At 34.7% G+C, this 16915-nt stretch overlaps 1 protein-coding gene across 1 annotated transcript; it reads left to right on the top strand.

The window, feature by feature from the left end:
- Positions 1-282: 282 nt before the first annotated feature.
- LOC112049673 (protein I'm not dead yet-like) lies at positions 283-16494 on the top strand. Its single transcript, XM_052884431.1, has 15 exons — positions 283-362; positions 1690-1813; positions 2102-2254; positions 2780-2895; positions 3261-3375; positions 4678-4777; positions 8118-8178; positions 8768-8893; positions 9341-9455; positions 10196-10311; positions 11145-11236; positions 11315-11407; positions 13778-13977; positions 15124-15261; positions 16378-16494. Exons 1-15 carry the CDS (start codon positions 283-285, stop codon positions 16492-16494), a joined length of 1746 nt encoding a protein of 581 aa, XP_052740391.1.
- The last annotated feature ends 421 nt before the right edge of the window (positions 16495-16915 follow it).

The following is a 16915-nucleotide window of genomic DNA, read 5'->3' as shown; positions in this document are numbered from 1 at the left end:
ATAAATTGTAGCCCATACTAATAGTAGAGATTTTTGCTGATGCCAACCAGCATTGCTGTGGGTCTGAAAGGCGTGACTGTTGATGGTTGGTGTCTATAGCCCCAACGAAAGAGATATTTTCATTTCGGCCACTATTTTGTCGACAATTTCTTTCTCTCGGTATCGCCCGCCATAAGCGATGCACTGGGACGCTGCCTTATCACATTAAAAACACATGCCTTATGCACGACCGACTCGATTAAATTCATTTAGTCCATATTTTCAAAACGTTAATTGATAAAAATGGAAAGAGAAAAGAGTGAATCCTCTGTAGCAGCCAATCTCAGCGATGATCCAGAGGATGTTGAAGGCAGTATTGAAACGTTAGTAATGATGATTTTAAATTTTAGATAATTTGTAGTGATGCTTGAGCCCAGCCACAAAATATTAATTCATGACTATAATATATAAACTTTGTGTATTTGATATTTATAACGAGTCTGAAAAATACATATTCCCCTTGGTCCCTTAGCCGTAGGAAACCGTATAAAGGGAACACGGGGAAAAAAAATTGTACGGATTTTTGAATTATTAGATATGGGGGTTTGAATTATAAGTCAGTGACAGGTATTGTATATACTTACCATAATGATATGGTAGAGAAAACATCTCGAGCAGTCCCAGAACTTGTGACCGTGGGAATAAGGCTTAAAGGATCCTTTAAGAATATATAAACATTCACCTTTCCTGCCAGATATGTTCTTCATGCTCGCACTAAAACAGTTTATAATCAATTACACTACAAAATATTTTATTCCCGTATTCTTACAGGAACTGGAACTACGCGGGTGAAACCGCGGGGCATCTGATAGTAACAATAATTATAAATGTTTATACAACCCGTTCATGAATAACTATCTTACTCCTCGGCCCTAGGAATATTCTTTTATAAGTAACTATCTCATATTTGCAAGAAAAGAGAGAACAAAACAACAATCGTACTGATCTAAGATCCTGCATTAGAAATATACACCCTCATCTGTTATTTATTACTGTTAAGAAATAAATGATAGATAATATTCACAGTGACACATTTTTCAAACGAAATCTAGAAAACCGTAAACTAGACCAAATTTAACTTATTACAGTTAAATTAATCATAAAAAAAGCTTTAGTTTGACATATTAGACAATTAAATAACCTATGAGGATATTTAGTTATCATTAATTATCTGTTTAAACGAGTAGGTATCTGGCAATCATACAGTTGCAGTGTGAAAGCAGGCAACCCCTAAGTTTTCAATTTTCTTGGGTATAGTTTTGTTGGTTCTTTTAACTAGGAAACGTTTTTTATTTATTAGGCAATGAGGGATGTAGATTAAAAAGACTTTTTTTAAAATTATGAGAGATGTAGATTAAAAAGACTTTTAATACTCACCGGGCGCAATTTTACTAGGCAACCTATTTGCATTGTGTCAATGTGAATAATTTCCTTCATTTATTTCTTATCCCAAATAAATAACAGATGACAATCGTAGTTATCAACCCATATTCGGCTCACTGCTGAGCTCGAGTCTCTTCTCAGAATGAGAGACATGACAGATGACAGTATATATTCCATATGCCGGATCTTGTACTATACCTCAATACTTCTATAATTATAGTTTTTGTAATAATATAACAAATTGATAAAAAATCAATATATTTTTAGCGATGACCAGATACTTACTTTAAAAGACAAGTTGCGTTTGATATTTGGTATCCATTGGCGTGGAATAGTTAGCCTGGTTGTGCCACTGATATTAGTACCAATACAGCTTTCGTTTCCACCAGAGGTAATTTATTTCATTCCAATTTATTATGACGTGTTAGTTATTATTTTATATTGCATTCTAATGGCTTATTACTAATAAACAAAAGTTTTCTTATTAAAAACTACCGTCATCAGGGTCAAGCCAAACCAAAATCCTGGATCCACCACTGATGTAATTTATTGTTAAGAAATGTTGTTGTTTAATAAAGGCTTTGATATTGATATTGATATTCTTAAGAAACGGGAACTGCGCGGGTGAGACTGCGAGGCGTCGGCTATTAATTTTTATTATAATAATTCTTTATTTTAGAAATATCAGTGGTGTGCATACACTCTGGTGGTGATGGCGGTGTTTTGGGTCACGGAATGTATACCGTTAGCTGTGACGTCATTTTTGCCGCTTGTTATATTTCCACTGACTGGCATTATGAGTACAGCTACTACATGCGCATGCTATATGAATGTGAGTATATTTTCCTGACGTTTATTACGAAACTGGTTTTTTCTAGCTCTTGTGAGGCTTATAATACGACTAGTATCTGGGCTTTATCCTTATAAAGCCCAGATACTTTTTTTTTTATTTCGACTCTGGAGTTTAACCCTCATTAGGTATTTTTTATTACGGCTCTGGATTCTAGACTTTTTTGCCACTACGGGTTCTAGACCTTATGAGAATTTTTTATTGAGACTTTGCGTTCTAGCTTATGTTAGTCGGGCGTTAACAAAAAAAAGAAGTTAATATTTCCTTTTTTTATTTAATGATATTTATTTCTCCTGTATCTCTATTTGCCTAAGCGTTCCCTTTATCTTTTTAGGCGTTTTTATTACGACTCTATGTTCTAGGCGTTACGAGACTGGGTTTTAGACTTTTTGAGACTTTTTTATGAGTCACGGTTATCAAAAGAAATTTAGTATGTCATTTTATTTCTTTCGTCTACCTATATGCGTAATAAATAGTTATTTACAATATACTTTTATGTTATTTCAGGATACTATAATGATGTACTTGGGAAGTATGTGGTTAGCTTACGCAGTGGAGCAATCCGGTTTACATTTGAGGCTAGCACTTTGTGCGATCCGCTGGGTTGGCTACTCTCATTACAAGTGAGTTTTAATCATCATCATTATCATCATCATCATCATCACCATCATCATCATCATTACCATCATCATCATCATTATCATCATCAACATCATCAATAACAACCCATATTCGACTGACTGCTGAGCACCAAGGGTAATTAATAGTCCACCACGCTGGGCTAATGCGGATTGGCAAACTTCACACTCGTAGAGTCTCAGGTAGGTATACAGGTTTCTTGCATCGCTTGAATTTATTTTATTAAACCGGCTTAACACCGCCTTAGAACTGATCATCAGATAGAACATAATAATATTATGATGATAATTTTCGCTTTTTAGTTAAGTCGGTACGTTTTTAGGTTTTGAAGTCAGATGTATTTTTTTAGATTATTATTTGCGATGTCTTTCATCACGATGTTTATATCAATGTGGATCACAAATACAGCCGCTACCTCTATGATGGTGCCGATCAATTTTGCCTTATTAAAAGTGTTTGAAGATGTAAGCATTCTTATAATTCCTTTTTACACAGTTAACATTATTTGGTATAGTCGGATGCAATTTTTTAGATGTTTCTGCACATCGTTAATCTGCAATACTAGATTTTAGGTATCTCCGATGTACCGGAGCGAGCTATGCTTGGAGTTTCTCTGCGTGATTGACTCAGAAATGAGGAGATCCGCAGAAGAACCGAAGTCACTGACATAGCTTAGCGAGTCGCAAAGCTGAAATGGCAATGGGCATATAGTTCGAAGAGTCGATGGACATCCCAAGGTGTTGGAATGGCGACCCCTCACCGGAAAGCGCAGTGTTGGTCGACCGCATGCTAGGTGGATCGAAGACATCAACAGGGTTGCATGGAACCGGTGGATGGTGGCGGCTCGGTGTTTGGAAGTCTTTGCAAGGGGTATATTTGGTATATGTCCAGCAGTAGATGTCCATCGGCTGTTAATGATGTTGATACATGATGATAAGTGTGATAAGTATGGAAAGAAAGAAATAAATTTATTCCAATCTAAAAGTTACAGACAGCCAGTACCCTATCCTTATGACAGCATGTCTGTCTGTAACCCTTAAAAAGAAAGGGTGTACAGCTCAGCATATGCCGTGCACTAAGTACAAGTATAATACACAGCGCTGATTTTCAGCTGAGACCCGTGTGACGTCACAGCTTATAATTATAAATAAATTCAAATTAACTAAATTAAAATGAAATAAGAGCTTAAGAATTAATGGCTGGTGGGAGGCTTTCGGCCGTGGCTAGTTACCACCCTATTGACTCATCGGTATGAGGTCGTGTAGAAACCGAAAGGGGTGTGGATTTTCATCCTCCTCCCAACAAGTTAGCCCGCTTCCGCCAAAGATTGCTTTATCACTTACCCTCAGGTGAGATTTTAGTCAAGGGCTAACTTCTTTTTTTTTATTATTTACAAACCTTTTGTTTTCTACCTTTAACTTGTAAAAAATAAAAACTTGCGGGTAGACTAAGCCAGGTATCTCTTTGGAGACGTGATAAAGATTGCGTCCGACTATACTAGCCTTTAATAGATAAAAACTTATAGATGCAGTGAGCCTAGTGGGGGTTTCCAATATTTTCATACTGTTACTATCGCGAATAAAATAAATGCGAATTTATATGGAATTGAAACAGTTGTGCAGTAGTGCCACTAGATGGCGCTGTACCAATTCCTTAGAAATTCGCTTTTACGATTATTAGTAACAGTATCAAACTGCCACCAAATCTACTTACGTAGAACAGTTTTACATTGAAATCGCATCAACTGATAATCTATGTATCTACAGCAAAATTTGATGAAGATCTACGACACTGTGAACGGTGAAAATGTTGCATCTGACATAACTACCTGTTACTTTTGCGCGGCTACATATTCGGCAACTATTGGTAATCTACTTCTTGTATTAGTATACTTGTATATAGTGATTCTAAATGTACTTGCTGGGTTATTAGCTGACACGTATCTTTCGGAGGTGTATATATCTCCTATAGGCTTACTATGCGACCAACGACATATCTACATAGTTAATATAATAAAATAATTAAAGAAATAAAGAAACCCGACTGCATAAAATAATAAAACTGAAAAATAAAAAAAACAAGCTCAGTCCAGAAGTGTACCTTTAATAAAAAACACAACCCACCTAGGTGGAAAATTCTCATCAATACAAATTAATCAAGCCCAGTCGCAAGATAGCTATTGTAAACCGTTGATAAGTTGCCTTAGCTGTCCCTCGTCTTCATCATCAGACCCTTAATAACAGTCACAACCTGTCTAGGTGAGAAGTCCTCATCAATACAAATTAATCAAGCCCAATCACAAGGTAGCTACTGTAAACCGTTGAGGAGTTCCCTTAAGTGTCTTTCGTCTCCATCACCAGCGTCCTAATGACAGTCACTGTCCACATTGATGTAAAGTTCTCATCAATACAAATTAATCAAACCCAAACACAAGGTAACTACTGTAAGCCGTTGACGTGTTCCCGTCGTCTGTGTTTCGGCTCCATCATCAGGTCGACTCCAGACCTTCATTAAATTGTAGTGTTCTAAAATACTTCATCAAAAAATTAAGAAACTCATTGGCTGGACCTACAATTTTCATTAGATCTCCTCGATTTCCAGGATACCATCATCAGATCCTGGTTTCCTTATTATGGTACCACCCTCGGAATATCTCCTTTTTAACAAAAAAAGAGATATCAGAATCGGTCCATAAACGACGAAGTTATGCCGTATGCGCGAACACACATAAAAAAAGATATATATATACGGCCGAATTGAGAAACTTCTCCTTTTTTGAAGTCGGTAAAAAGGAAGAATTAAGAACATAATAAATTCAGATATAAATCCAGAGATGCATAGGTACAAGAGTGGTTATGGTAGAGACGTGGTTGCACCTAATGTATGCCTTTTGTGGTATTGCCAGGAATGTTGTTTGTGTTTGACGTTCGTGTTAGTTCGCAAAGCCGCACTAGATGGCGCTAGTAGTACATTAAAACGCGCTCGTGTTTTGTTCTTGGAGGATTGCTATAAGACAGAGCGTTTCAAGTTCGGTGGGGTCGACCAACACTGAATTTTCATATTTTTGAAACTGCTTTTATTACATATGTAAATGGAAAGCGGGTAAGAATAACTAAATAAAAAATTTATAATATAAAGTAGGTGTGGGTAATATCGGATTCTCTGTGTCGTATCAAATCGAAACTATATATTGATATTGAATATCGGATTCTGAAACTATATATTTTTTGAAACTATATATTTTCTAAGACTATATGTTTTCTGAAATATACATTAGTTTGAATCTATCTTGTATTACTGGATTCATGTCACTTCCTTATCGCTCTGGTGAGATTATGGCAATACATTTATAATTTACTTGAGGCACAGATTGATTACTTGAGGTTAAGTTTTTTTAAGGGTTTATATATTTCGTCTTTTTTATATTAAGTTATTTAATGATTATTTAATTAATTTATTATATATTTATTTATTTAATTAACCGACTTCTTTATTTACGAATTAAAGTTTTTTTTTCTTTGCGCCATCTATGTTTGCGCCAAGGAACAAATTGGTTCGCGCCATTAACGCCATATATTAATAACATGTTAACATTGTAATTTATATTTACAAGAATACTTAATTGATAATATAATTCCTTTATTTTCTTCGTTGCGCCATCTGTTTAAAGAAACATAAACTACAATGAATGATATTTACCTGTGATGCCATCTTTTAGGGTATTAAAACAATAGTTCGTAAATATAATGGTGATAAATTGAAAATATCTCATAAATGTTGACCCTGCATTAATTCGACGTACCTCTTTTTTTGATGACATTACCTTTGCATACATTTTGTTGTATTACAATTTAAATCTTATTTCTCTGTTATAAGTACCATATTGACTAGTATTGAAAAAAATATAGTGTTTTGCTTAATCGCGTTTTGGAATAAATTAATTAGTGCTCTATGTAATGAGATTTAAGTTTCATCTTGACTTGTAATATAGGGTTTGGCCGAATACATGGTTTGAGAGCGAATCCGATTCATGTACGATTTGCCCGATTCAGTCACATCGGCAATATAGTGTTTCAGAAAATAATAGATACCGAATGTTTTGATATATAGATTTTGATATTACTGCAATATATAGATTTAATATCTATATATGTTTTGTATCGTCCATACCTAATATAAAGTTATTATTTAATAATTGCTGTAAATCTTTAATGTAATTTAATTATAATTATGTATTCTGTAGTTTAAATAAAGTAAAGTAACTAGAGTTAGGCTAATGAAAGAAAATTTAAAAAATCATTATAATTTAAAACAAATTAGAAAAAACGCGTTTTCATAATTTGTTTAAATATTTTTTTTGTTTTTCAATATATACCTATACTTTAAGTATTAAACTTACATCTATTCCAATATTGCACTATAATTTTAAGAATATACAGCATTTTATTGAAATTAAAAAAAAATACTGTATATTCTGTAGAGACTCTAAAATTTCATTAGCTATACTCTAACACTCTTTTCCCTTTCTACTCATAATTATTCATTTGATCATTTCATATCACTGTGAATGTAAACAGCGGCATAAATCCAAAATAACACTAATATTTTAAGGGTGAAGGGATTAAGAACTTTTTTTTATTCCTTACAAGTTAGACCTTGACTACAATCTCACCTGATGCTAAGTGATGATTCAATCTAAGATGGAAGCGTACTAACTAATATATATGAGGAATATGAAAATCCACACCCCTTTCGGTTTCTACACGACATCATATCGGAACGCTATATAGCGTGGCGGTACGTCTTTGCCAGTAGGGTGATAACTGGCCATGACCGAAGCCTCTCACCAGCCAGACCAGAAAATCTCAATGCGATCAGCCGGGGCTCACCACCACCGGGGACCACCTTCAGCTTTTTAACCGAGTTCAAATAAAGGAGGAGTTGTTTACCTGCTGGTCAATTTCAAAATCAACATTGTCTGAAAAACCTAAATCATTAATGATATCTTTACACGGCTTGAATAAATACATCATCGGTTTAGCACCGCCTTCAAATTGATCAGCAGGTAATCTAGAGCAAAGCAGCAGGAACATAATATGATGTTATTTTCGTTTTTTAGTTTAGTCTTTACGTTTTATGTTTTTGAAGTCGGTTGAATTTTTTTTATTATTTTTTTTTATTTCTTTAACTATTTTCTATGTTTTAGGTGGAGTTGGTACTCTCGTTGGAACAGCTACTAATTTAGTATTTAAAGGATTGTTCTCAAAGTAAGTTCAGCTTATTCTTCTAGCACTTATAGAAGTTGGCACTTGGAAGTAGCTCAGTGGATGTGGCATTTGTCTTTGATTCGGAAGGCGCAGTTTCGAATCCGGTCCGGCCTATGCACATCCAACTTTCAGCTCATCATCATCATCAACCTATATTCGGCTCACTGATGAGCTCGAGTCGCCCCTCAGAATGAGAGGGGTTAGGCCAATAGTCCACCACGCTGGCCCAATGCGGATTGGCAGAGTACACACACGCAGAGGATTAAAAAAAACGCTCTGGTATGCAGGTTTCCTTACGATGTTTTCCTTCACCGTTTGAGACACGTGATATTTAAATTGATCAAATACCGCTTGACATATAGAGAACTTTGCAGAGGTAGCTTATAGTTAGTAGGTGTCCGCTAAATCGAATTTTGCGATAGGGAGAGATTAAGGTTGTCTTAGGGCGGACGGCGTCACAGGCGTCCGCTAGTTTAACTTAAGGGGCGTTTCTGTTAAGTATTATTTGTAAGTATATTTACTTAAATCTTTTCATTTTATACTTGATGCTCACATTGGGTTATAATATATCACATATTTTATTTCACAGGTTATATCCAGAGGCACCAGAATATTTATCATTTCCCAAATTTTCCGCATTCGCTATTCCATATATGTTAATAATGGAATTTTGCGTCTATTTATATCTTGTTATATTATACTTTGGATTCTTGAGGTAATAATTGAAATTATTTATCGTTAAATCTAATACCAATCTAAATGTGAATAAGAATGTTTATTGAAGATTAATCTTTGTGTGTATGGTGTGTGATTTGATTAGATTTTCTTTTCAGCAAAGATAAATAGTCTCTAATGCGTTATTTTATTGGATGCTTCTATTTTATATTTAATCATCATCATCATATCAACCGATTGGTGTCCACTGCAGGACAAAGGCCTTTTGTAGGGTCTTCCAAACATTACAGTACTGAGCCACCTGCATCCAGCGAATCCCTGCGGCTCGCTTGATGTCGTCAGTCCACCTGGTGGGGGGTCGGCTAACACTGCGCTTACTAGTGCGGGGTCGCCATTCCAGCACTTTGGGACCCCAACGTCCATCGGCTCTTCGAACTATGTGCCCGCCCATTGCCGCAATATTTTATATTTAGTTGTATCATTTTAGACCAAACAGTGCAGCTGCCAGAAATACTGAAATGCCCCCTGAAGGGATAGAAGCTGCTAAAAAAGTTGTCGCAGAGAGATATAAAGCTTTAGGTGGTATTACATTTTGGGAAATAGTAAGTTTACAATACAAACTTTATTTAAACATACAATTAATATAATTGACATACATAAAATATAAATTATTTATATAATTTTATAATTAATTAATATAATTATCAAAATCGGAGCGCTCAATAAAAAGTAATGCTTGGTTTTACATTACGATAACAGGGGATGATTGATTGTTTACCCATTAACTTTAATTTTTTTTTTATTCTTTACAAGTTAGCCCTTGATTACAATCTCACCTGATGGTAAGTGATGATGCAGTCTAAGATGGAAACGGGCTAACTTATTAGGAGGAGGATGAAAATCCACACACACCCCTTTCGGTTTCTACACGGCATCGTACCGGAACGCTAAATCCTCCGTTTTGTAAATGTTAAAACCAAGCATGTCTTTGTATTAAGTGGTCTGATTTACTGATAACTCTTTTTTATTGTGAGGATTGTCTTCACTTCACTTCACTGAGCGCACACATGCGCAATTTTGTGTTTTCTTACATTAAATATTTATGTATAAATAACCTTTTAGATAGGTAAATGGTTTTTCCACTTCCTGAACACACAACTCGACATTGTAGACAATATTTAGGTATTATTTGTTTAAATAACTTTCGTTGTTTATTAAGCGACTAATTGAAATTAAGACAAAAGAAAGCACATTTATCCGCCTCAGTTTCGATGCGCTAGTGCCGTATCTCTAGTATGAAATATCGTTGGCTATAACACTAAAATGGGTTCTGTGTTTGCAGCTTGTAATTGTATTGTTCAGTTTTGCAATACTGCTGTTTTTTAGTCGGTCGCCTCAAATGTTTACTGGTTGGGGTGATGCTATGCAGGATTATTATAAAATCAAAGATAAAAAATTGTAAGTCCTATATTTTTTTTATCTAACACAATTTTTTACCTAGTTATTGTTATAATTTCCAGTATAAATAACTAGCGGTCGCCCGCGACTTCATCCACGTGGAATTTAGTTTTTCACAAATCCCTCGAGAACCATGGATTTTTCCGGGATAAAAAGTAGCCTATGTGTTAATCTACGCTATAAATTCGGTTCAGTAGTCGAGGCGTGAAAGAGTAACAAACATTCATATCATCAAAATCATCAGTTTTCGAAAATCTCGGGAAACCATGATTTTTTTCGGCATAAAAAGTAGCCTACGTGTTAATCTAGAGTAAAATCTCTTTCCATTCCAATCCAAATTTTAGCCAAATCGCTTCAGTAAAAGTGGCTTTAAATAGTAACAAACATCCATACAAACTTTCGCGTTTATTATATTAGTCGTTATCAACCCTTATACGACTCACTGCTGAGCTCGAGTCTCCTCTCAGAATGAGAGGGGTTAGGCCAATAGTCCACCACGCTGGCCCAATGCGGTTTGGCAGACTTCACACACGCAGAGAATTAAGAAATTCTCTGGTATGCAGGTTTTCTCACGATGTATTCCTTCACCGTTTGAGACACGTGATATTTAATTTCTTAAAATGCACACATCTGAAAAGTTGGAGGTGCATGTCCCGGGCCGGATTCGAACCCACTTGCTCCGGAATCGGAGGCAGAGGTCACATCCACTGGGCTATCACGGCTCTATAATATTAGTAATTGTGATAATATTAGTAGGATGAAAATTTTTCATTTCTCATTTCAATTTCACATTTCTCTAGTAATAATTTACACTATGTATTTTATTATCGTAGCATACAAGATTCTGCAGCGGCCACTTTAGTTGTGTTTCTAATGCTGCTTTTGCCATATTCACTGAGGTTTTTCGATAATTGCAAAGCGAAAGGTATTTATTCAATATAATAACTGTTATAATATTATCTCAATTGATAAATAGGAAAGAAATTTTATTGTGTATTTTCAGAACATGGCGACTTACCAGAAAATAGCATACCATCGGTTCTCAACTGGAGACAAGTGAATGATGTCATGCCTTACAGTTTTATGTTTCTTTTAGGTATAAATAGTTAGGTTTAGTTTTTGGCTGGTCGCTCTTTTTTTTTTTATTCTTTACAAGTTAGCCGTTGACTACAATCTCACCCGATGGTAAGTCATGATGCAATCTAAGATAAAAGCAGGCGAACTTGTTAGGAGGAGGATGAAAATCCATTTTAAAATTTTCGGTCTATAATTAATCAGGTTTACTACTATCCGCGATAATGAATCCATGCGACAACTATCAATATTTAGGGGTAAGGTTGCTCCTTAAGAATATGTATCTATTGTATGTTGTACTCTAGTATGTATAATGTAAATAGTATTGACAATAATACTTTAATAGTTTATAGTTACTGGTCTTTTCAAAAAAAAAACTCATTATTACGCCTAGGGCACGGACCCGCTTCAAACTTTTAAATCAAGTCAAGTGTCCTAAAACGTCGAGTGTGCTAATGTGAGGCGTTTCAAATCGTGTTCGATACGGATTCAGTATTCTCTTTATGAAACTCAATACTTAGGCACATTAATATGTGGACGGACATTTTTGGGTAGGTTTTGATGGTTTATTCCCCGTGGTCCCTGCGCCGTAGTCCCTGCAGGGACCACGGGGAATAAATTCCCCGTGGTCCCTGCGAGACATATAATACTGCCGAATTAAAAATATGTAGTGATCAATGTTATATTCGATTTATTTTCAATAAATTGAGAATACTTTTAACGTCATCGGGAATACGTTTAACGTATTTTTATTGATTAAATCTATCTTATTAACCGACTTAAAAAAAGGATCATCATCATTTATTTATTAACGAATTTCGATACTTTTTACATCCCGCATCACACTATTTTCCATATTTATTTGGCAGTTGTGGGTAATAAGCATGCTCATTATTAGCAATGTTGCGATACACATGCTAATAAGTAGCAACTGCTCAATGGTAGCATGCTTTCGTGCTTGAAATGAGTATGTGTAACAGTAGCTTTATGCTTTATTATGTGATACGTTTTTGTTTTTATAATAATAATGTAGACAAACGAACGTAAGAACCATTAAAACCATGACGGCCACGTGGTGCAGTGGGTAGTGATGCTTCCTGCATCCACGGCTGTGAGTTCGATTCCTACAACTGGCAAATAAATATGGAAAATAGTGTGATGAAAAGTAAAAAGTATCGAAATTCGTTAATAAATAACGAATTTATAAGGTACTAATTAATCTAAAATATAGAAATTCGCGTCGAATCGAGAACCTTCCATTTTTGAAGTCGGTTAAAAAGTGATTAAATATGGGTGATTGTTCTTTCTGATCTCACCAAGAAAAGGTGCAAAATTTTCAAAAATGTCCGACTTCAAAGACGTATTTAAGTTATTTTGATTTTAATACAAAATTACTAAACCGATTTTCATGAAAATAGATGGGACCAAGTATACTCTTTCAAATAAAAAAAAAATCGAAATTAGTTAATAAATAAATGATGATGATAATGGTAACAAACATTAAAAAAAAAAAACATACGTGTAGAATTGATAACCTCCTTTTTTGAAGTCGGTTAATAAGATAGATTTAATCAATAAAAATACGTTAAACGTATTCCCGATTAATAAAACATAAAAAAAAATGAAAGAAAATAATTAAAAAAATATACGTGTTTCTACACGTATGTGTGATTTTTTTGATAACCTCATTTTTTGAAGTCGGTTAATAAGATAAATTTAATCAATAACAATACGTTAAACGTATTCCCGATGACGTTAAAAGTATTCCCGATTTATTGAAAATAAATCGAATATAACATTGATCACTACATATTTTTAATTCGGCAGTATTATATGTCTCGCAGGGACCACGGGGAATATATTCCCCGTGGTCCCTGCAGGGACTACGGCGCAGGGACCACGGGGAATAAACCGGTTTTGATATCTCTTCTATACTAACACATAACTAGAGTCCTGTATGAGGAGTAGTGGGATTTTCTTTTTTGTAATTTTGTATTAAATTTTCAGTCACATAGTACAAGACGCGTGATATCTGTTTGTGTATTTAGACATTCGGAACCCTTGTTACGTGCAGTTTAGTGCATTTTAAGAAATTAAATATCACGTGTCTCAAACGGTGAAGAAAAACATCTTGAGGAAACGTGCATACCTGAGAATTTTCTTAATTTTCTAGGTATGTAAAGTCTGCCAATCCGCATTGGGTCGGCATGGTGGACTAATGACCTTATCCCTCTCATTCTGCCTTTTTACTCTCAGAATAAACTTGCTGTTGACCACGAGGCTCAAGAGTAAGCCGAATATGGGTTGCTAATGAAACGGAACCCTAAAAATAACTTAAAATTTGTTCAAAAAACGGAGGAGGTACTGAAGTCTATGTTTTTTATTACATCAGGTGGTGGCTTTGCACTTTCTGAAGCGGCGAAAAAAGAATATACAGATTTAAATGGACAGATTGGATTGATTTTGAAAAATTTTAAAAGTTTACCAAACTATTTAATTATTCTCTTTGTGATCTTATTTACCATATTCATTACAAACTTTGCATCTAATGTGGCCGTTTGTAACGTTATCACCCCAATCGCCATGCAACTGGTACGTACAATAGGGATGATGACAGTTTTTTAAATTGTATATAAATTAAGAGTATGCTAATAGTAAAGCAATTTTGTAAAAGTAACAGAGTATCTGCGATCATTACTTTCGGAGCTACAGGGAATTAAAGAGTCATATTTGCGGCGCTGCCGCGGATCCCTGAAAAACGCTCCATACAAAATGGCACGAACTAGTGACGTCGTTGGCTCGCTGATCATTAGATTTGTATGGGCGTTCAAACAAAATCACTAATATCTTTGTTATTTGTGCGTTTATGTTTATAGTTCATTTATTGAAAAATGTCGCATTTAATGTAAGAAAGCTAAAACTGTATGAATTTTTATCTAATTACGATAAAAAAAATTGATAGATTTTGAAATTTTATAATTTATTTTGCAAATATCCAAACATTCTTTGCTTTTTTTGTATAAATTAGTTAACATTGACCTTATTGACTCGAATGTATCATAAAAATCAATTTATTCAAACCTAGTCATCCCCATTCATTTATTTCAAGTAGGCTCAGTTTACAAGCACTTTTGATACTCAGAATTGAGTCAGTTGACGATTCGAAAAGATTCTACCACCGGTCCGGAAGGCAGATTCTGCTGTGTAGAAACCTTTTAAAAAGTTAGACTTAATGCTTTATTATTGCTTGCGTTTGAGAAACATGCTAAGCGAAAGCTTAGCTCAGCGTTTGAAATACCAGAAGACATTCTCTACCGCCAAAAACTACATCAGGGCGAATACAAATACGTAGAAATGAGGTCAGACTAATATCCAAATTGTCTAGCTCTAAGTTCATGGACGAAGCTCTTTATTATTAATAGTAATTTATATGGAGTAGAAAAAATTAAAATGTCGTTAGTTGAAACAAGTGTCTATTGACACTGAAGAGATTGTTTGTTTGATTGAACGCGCTAATCTCAGGAACTAATGCGCTGCGGCTATTGAAGCGATTTGGAATGGAAATAGATTTTTCTTTGGATTAACACATAGGCTACTTTTAATCCCGGAAAAATCCGTGGTTCCCGCGGGACGAAGCCGAGTGTCCGCTAGTATTAAGTCATTATATTATAGAAGATAATTACGACGTCACTTATTATTGTAAGTATCTACAAAATATTCTAATTTTTATTCCAACAGGCAAAAGAAATCAACAATAATCCCTTGTGGTACAACATAGCTGCAGGCTTTTCTTCCTCATATGCCTTTTGTTTGCCCGTGGGCACTCCCGGAAATCTCGTAGTTCAGAGTGCTGCAAATATACCAACATCGAAAATGGTTTGTGTAGTGCTAACATATTTAGGTATAAATTATTGCATATAGTTTGAAGACCTGATAGATGTTGGGGTCCCAAGGTGCTGGAATGTTGACCCTGCACCGGAAAGCGTTGGTAAATCAGCGGGCTAATTCACTAGCTTTGACGAATGTACAAGCAAAACAAGAAATTATTTCAGACCGCGACTTCGTCCGCCCTTAGATCTCTTTAATCCAGCCCTTACAGTAGTATCGCTGTGAAAAAGGAGTAACTTCTCCCGTTTTCCCAACATTTTCCTTCTCTGCTCTGCTGCTATTGATCGTAGCAAGATGATAAGCTACACTACAACCTGCCCAGGAGTATGAAGAATAATTGTAGAAAGTTTCGTTTAAATCCGTCGAGTAGTTTTTGTTTCTATAACGAACATACAGACAAACAGACAAATATTTTACTGATTGAATTTTTGGCATCAGTATCGATCACTAGTTATTTTGGAAATATTTATTTATTTATTTATGAGTAGGTATAGATAGAAAATAATAGGTACATCATAGGTACAAAGCTGTTCATGATAGAGCCAAGGTCGCAACATGCTATATACTCGTATATACATACCATGATTATGCCAGGAACACCTCCATTTTAAACATAGATACATACCAAGTACGTATATAAAGGTGCGGCTACGGATTAACCCTAATAGATCTAAACAAAAAAATATTTCAGACAGAAAAAGATAAATGCATAGGTACAAAAAATGCCATTTCTACCTGAAATATCTTTCTTGTTGTGTATTTTTAGACCCTTTTTTCGGGTTATAGTTTTTCATTTTATGAATTTAAGTTAAAGAGTTTGGCTAATGAAAGTAGACACTAAAATCGCCCGCCAGATTAAAAAAAAACGGAGTAAATTCTGTAAATTATTGTGCAAATAATGGAATAACTGAGTTTAATACTTATTCATAGGTAGTAATATATCCACAAAAAAAACAGCCGATTATGAAAAAATTAGGTTTTTTTTAAATTTGTTTAAATGATTTTTTTAATTTTGGCGGGTGATTTCAGTCTCTACTTTTATAACCCAGACTCTAACTAACCTTTGAAGAGTATATTTCGGACCAAAAGTGAAATTATTTTCAGGTCAAAGCTGGAATTGGACCAACGGTGACAACAACAATTGTATCGTGGCTTTTCATTTGTTTTTGGGCCCCTGTAGTGTGGCCAGATTTAAAAATGTTACCTGACTGGATTCAATAAACTTAATTACTCAATGAACATTTGTAATTTTAACATAGATTTAGTTTATTTCTCTTACCTATTCTATTTTTTAGACTATTTTATTTATTGCAACCATAGATTATCTGCAGGCTTTTCCGAGTTCAAAACTAATCAGAATTTTCTCATATTATGCACGCTCAACTCCTCATAGCGCCTGGTCTGATAATATACAGGATGCTCGAGAGTATTTCCCATTACTGTGGTCATATTTTTTACCGAAAATTAATTAAAAATGCTCAAGGAACTTGTGTTCTAAAATATATATTTTTGGGGTAAATAATATTTATTTTGTTAAAGATCTTTATATGTCTCTCTAATACGTACGCAACCTTATATTTATGACGTATACAAGTTTTAAAATGCAAGAATAGATAAAGTGTGTAACGTGGATAGCCGGAAT

This window comes from Bicyclus anynana, chromosome 11, assembly GCF_947172395.1.
Source record: "Bicyclus anynana chromosome 11, ilBicAnyn1.1, whole genome shotgun sequence".
Classification (NCBI taxonomy): domain Eukaryota; kingdom Metazoa; phylum Arthropoda; class Insecta; order Lepidoptera; family Nymphalidae; genus Bicyclus; species Bicyclus anynana.
This window is presented reverse-complemented; position numbering and strand designations above follow the sequence as displayed.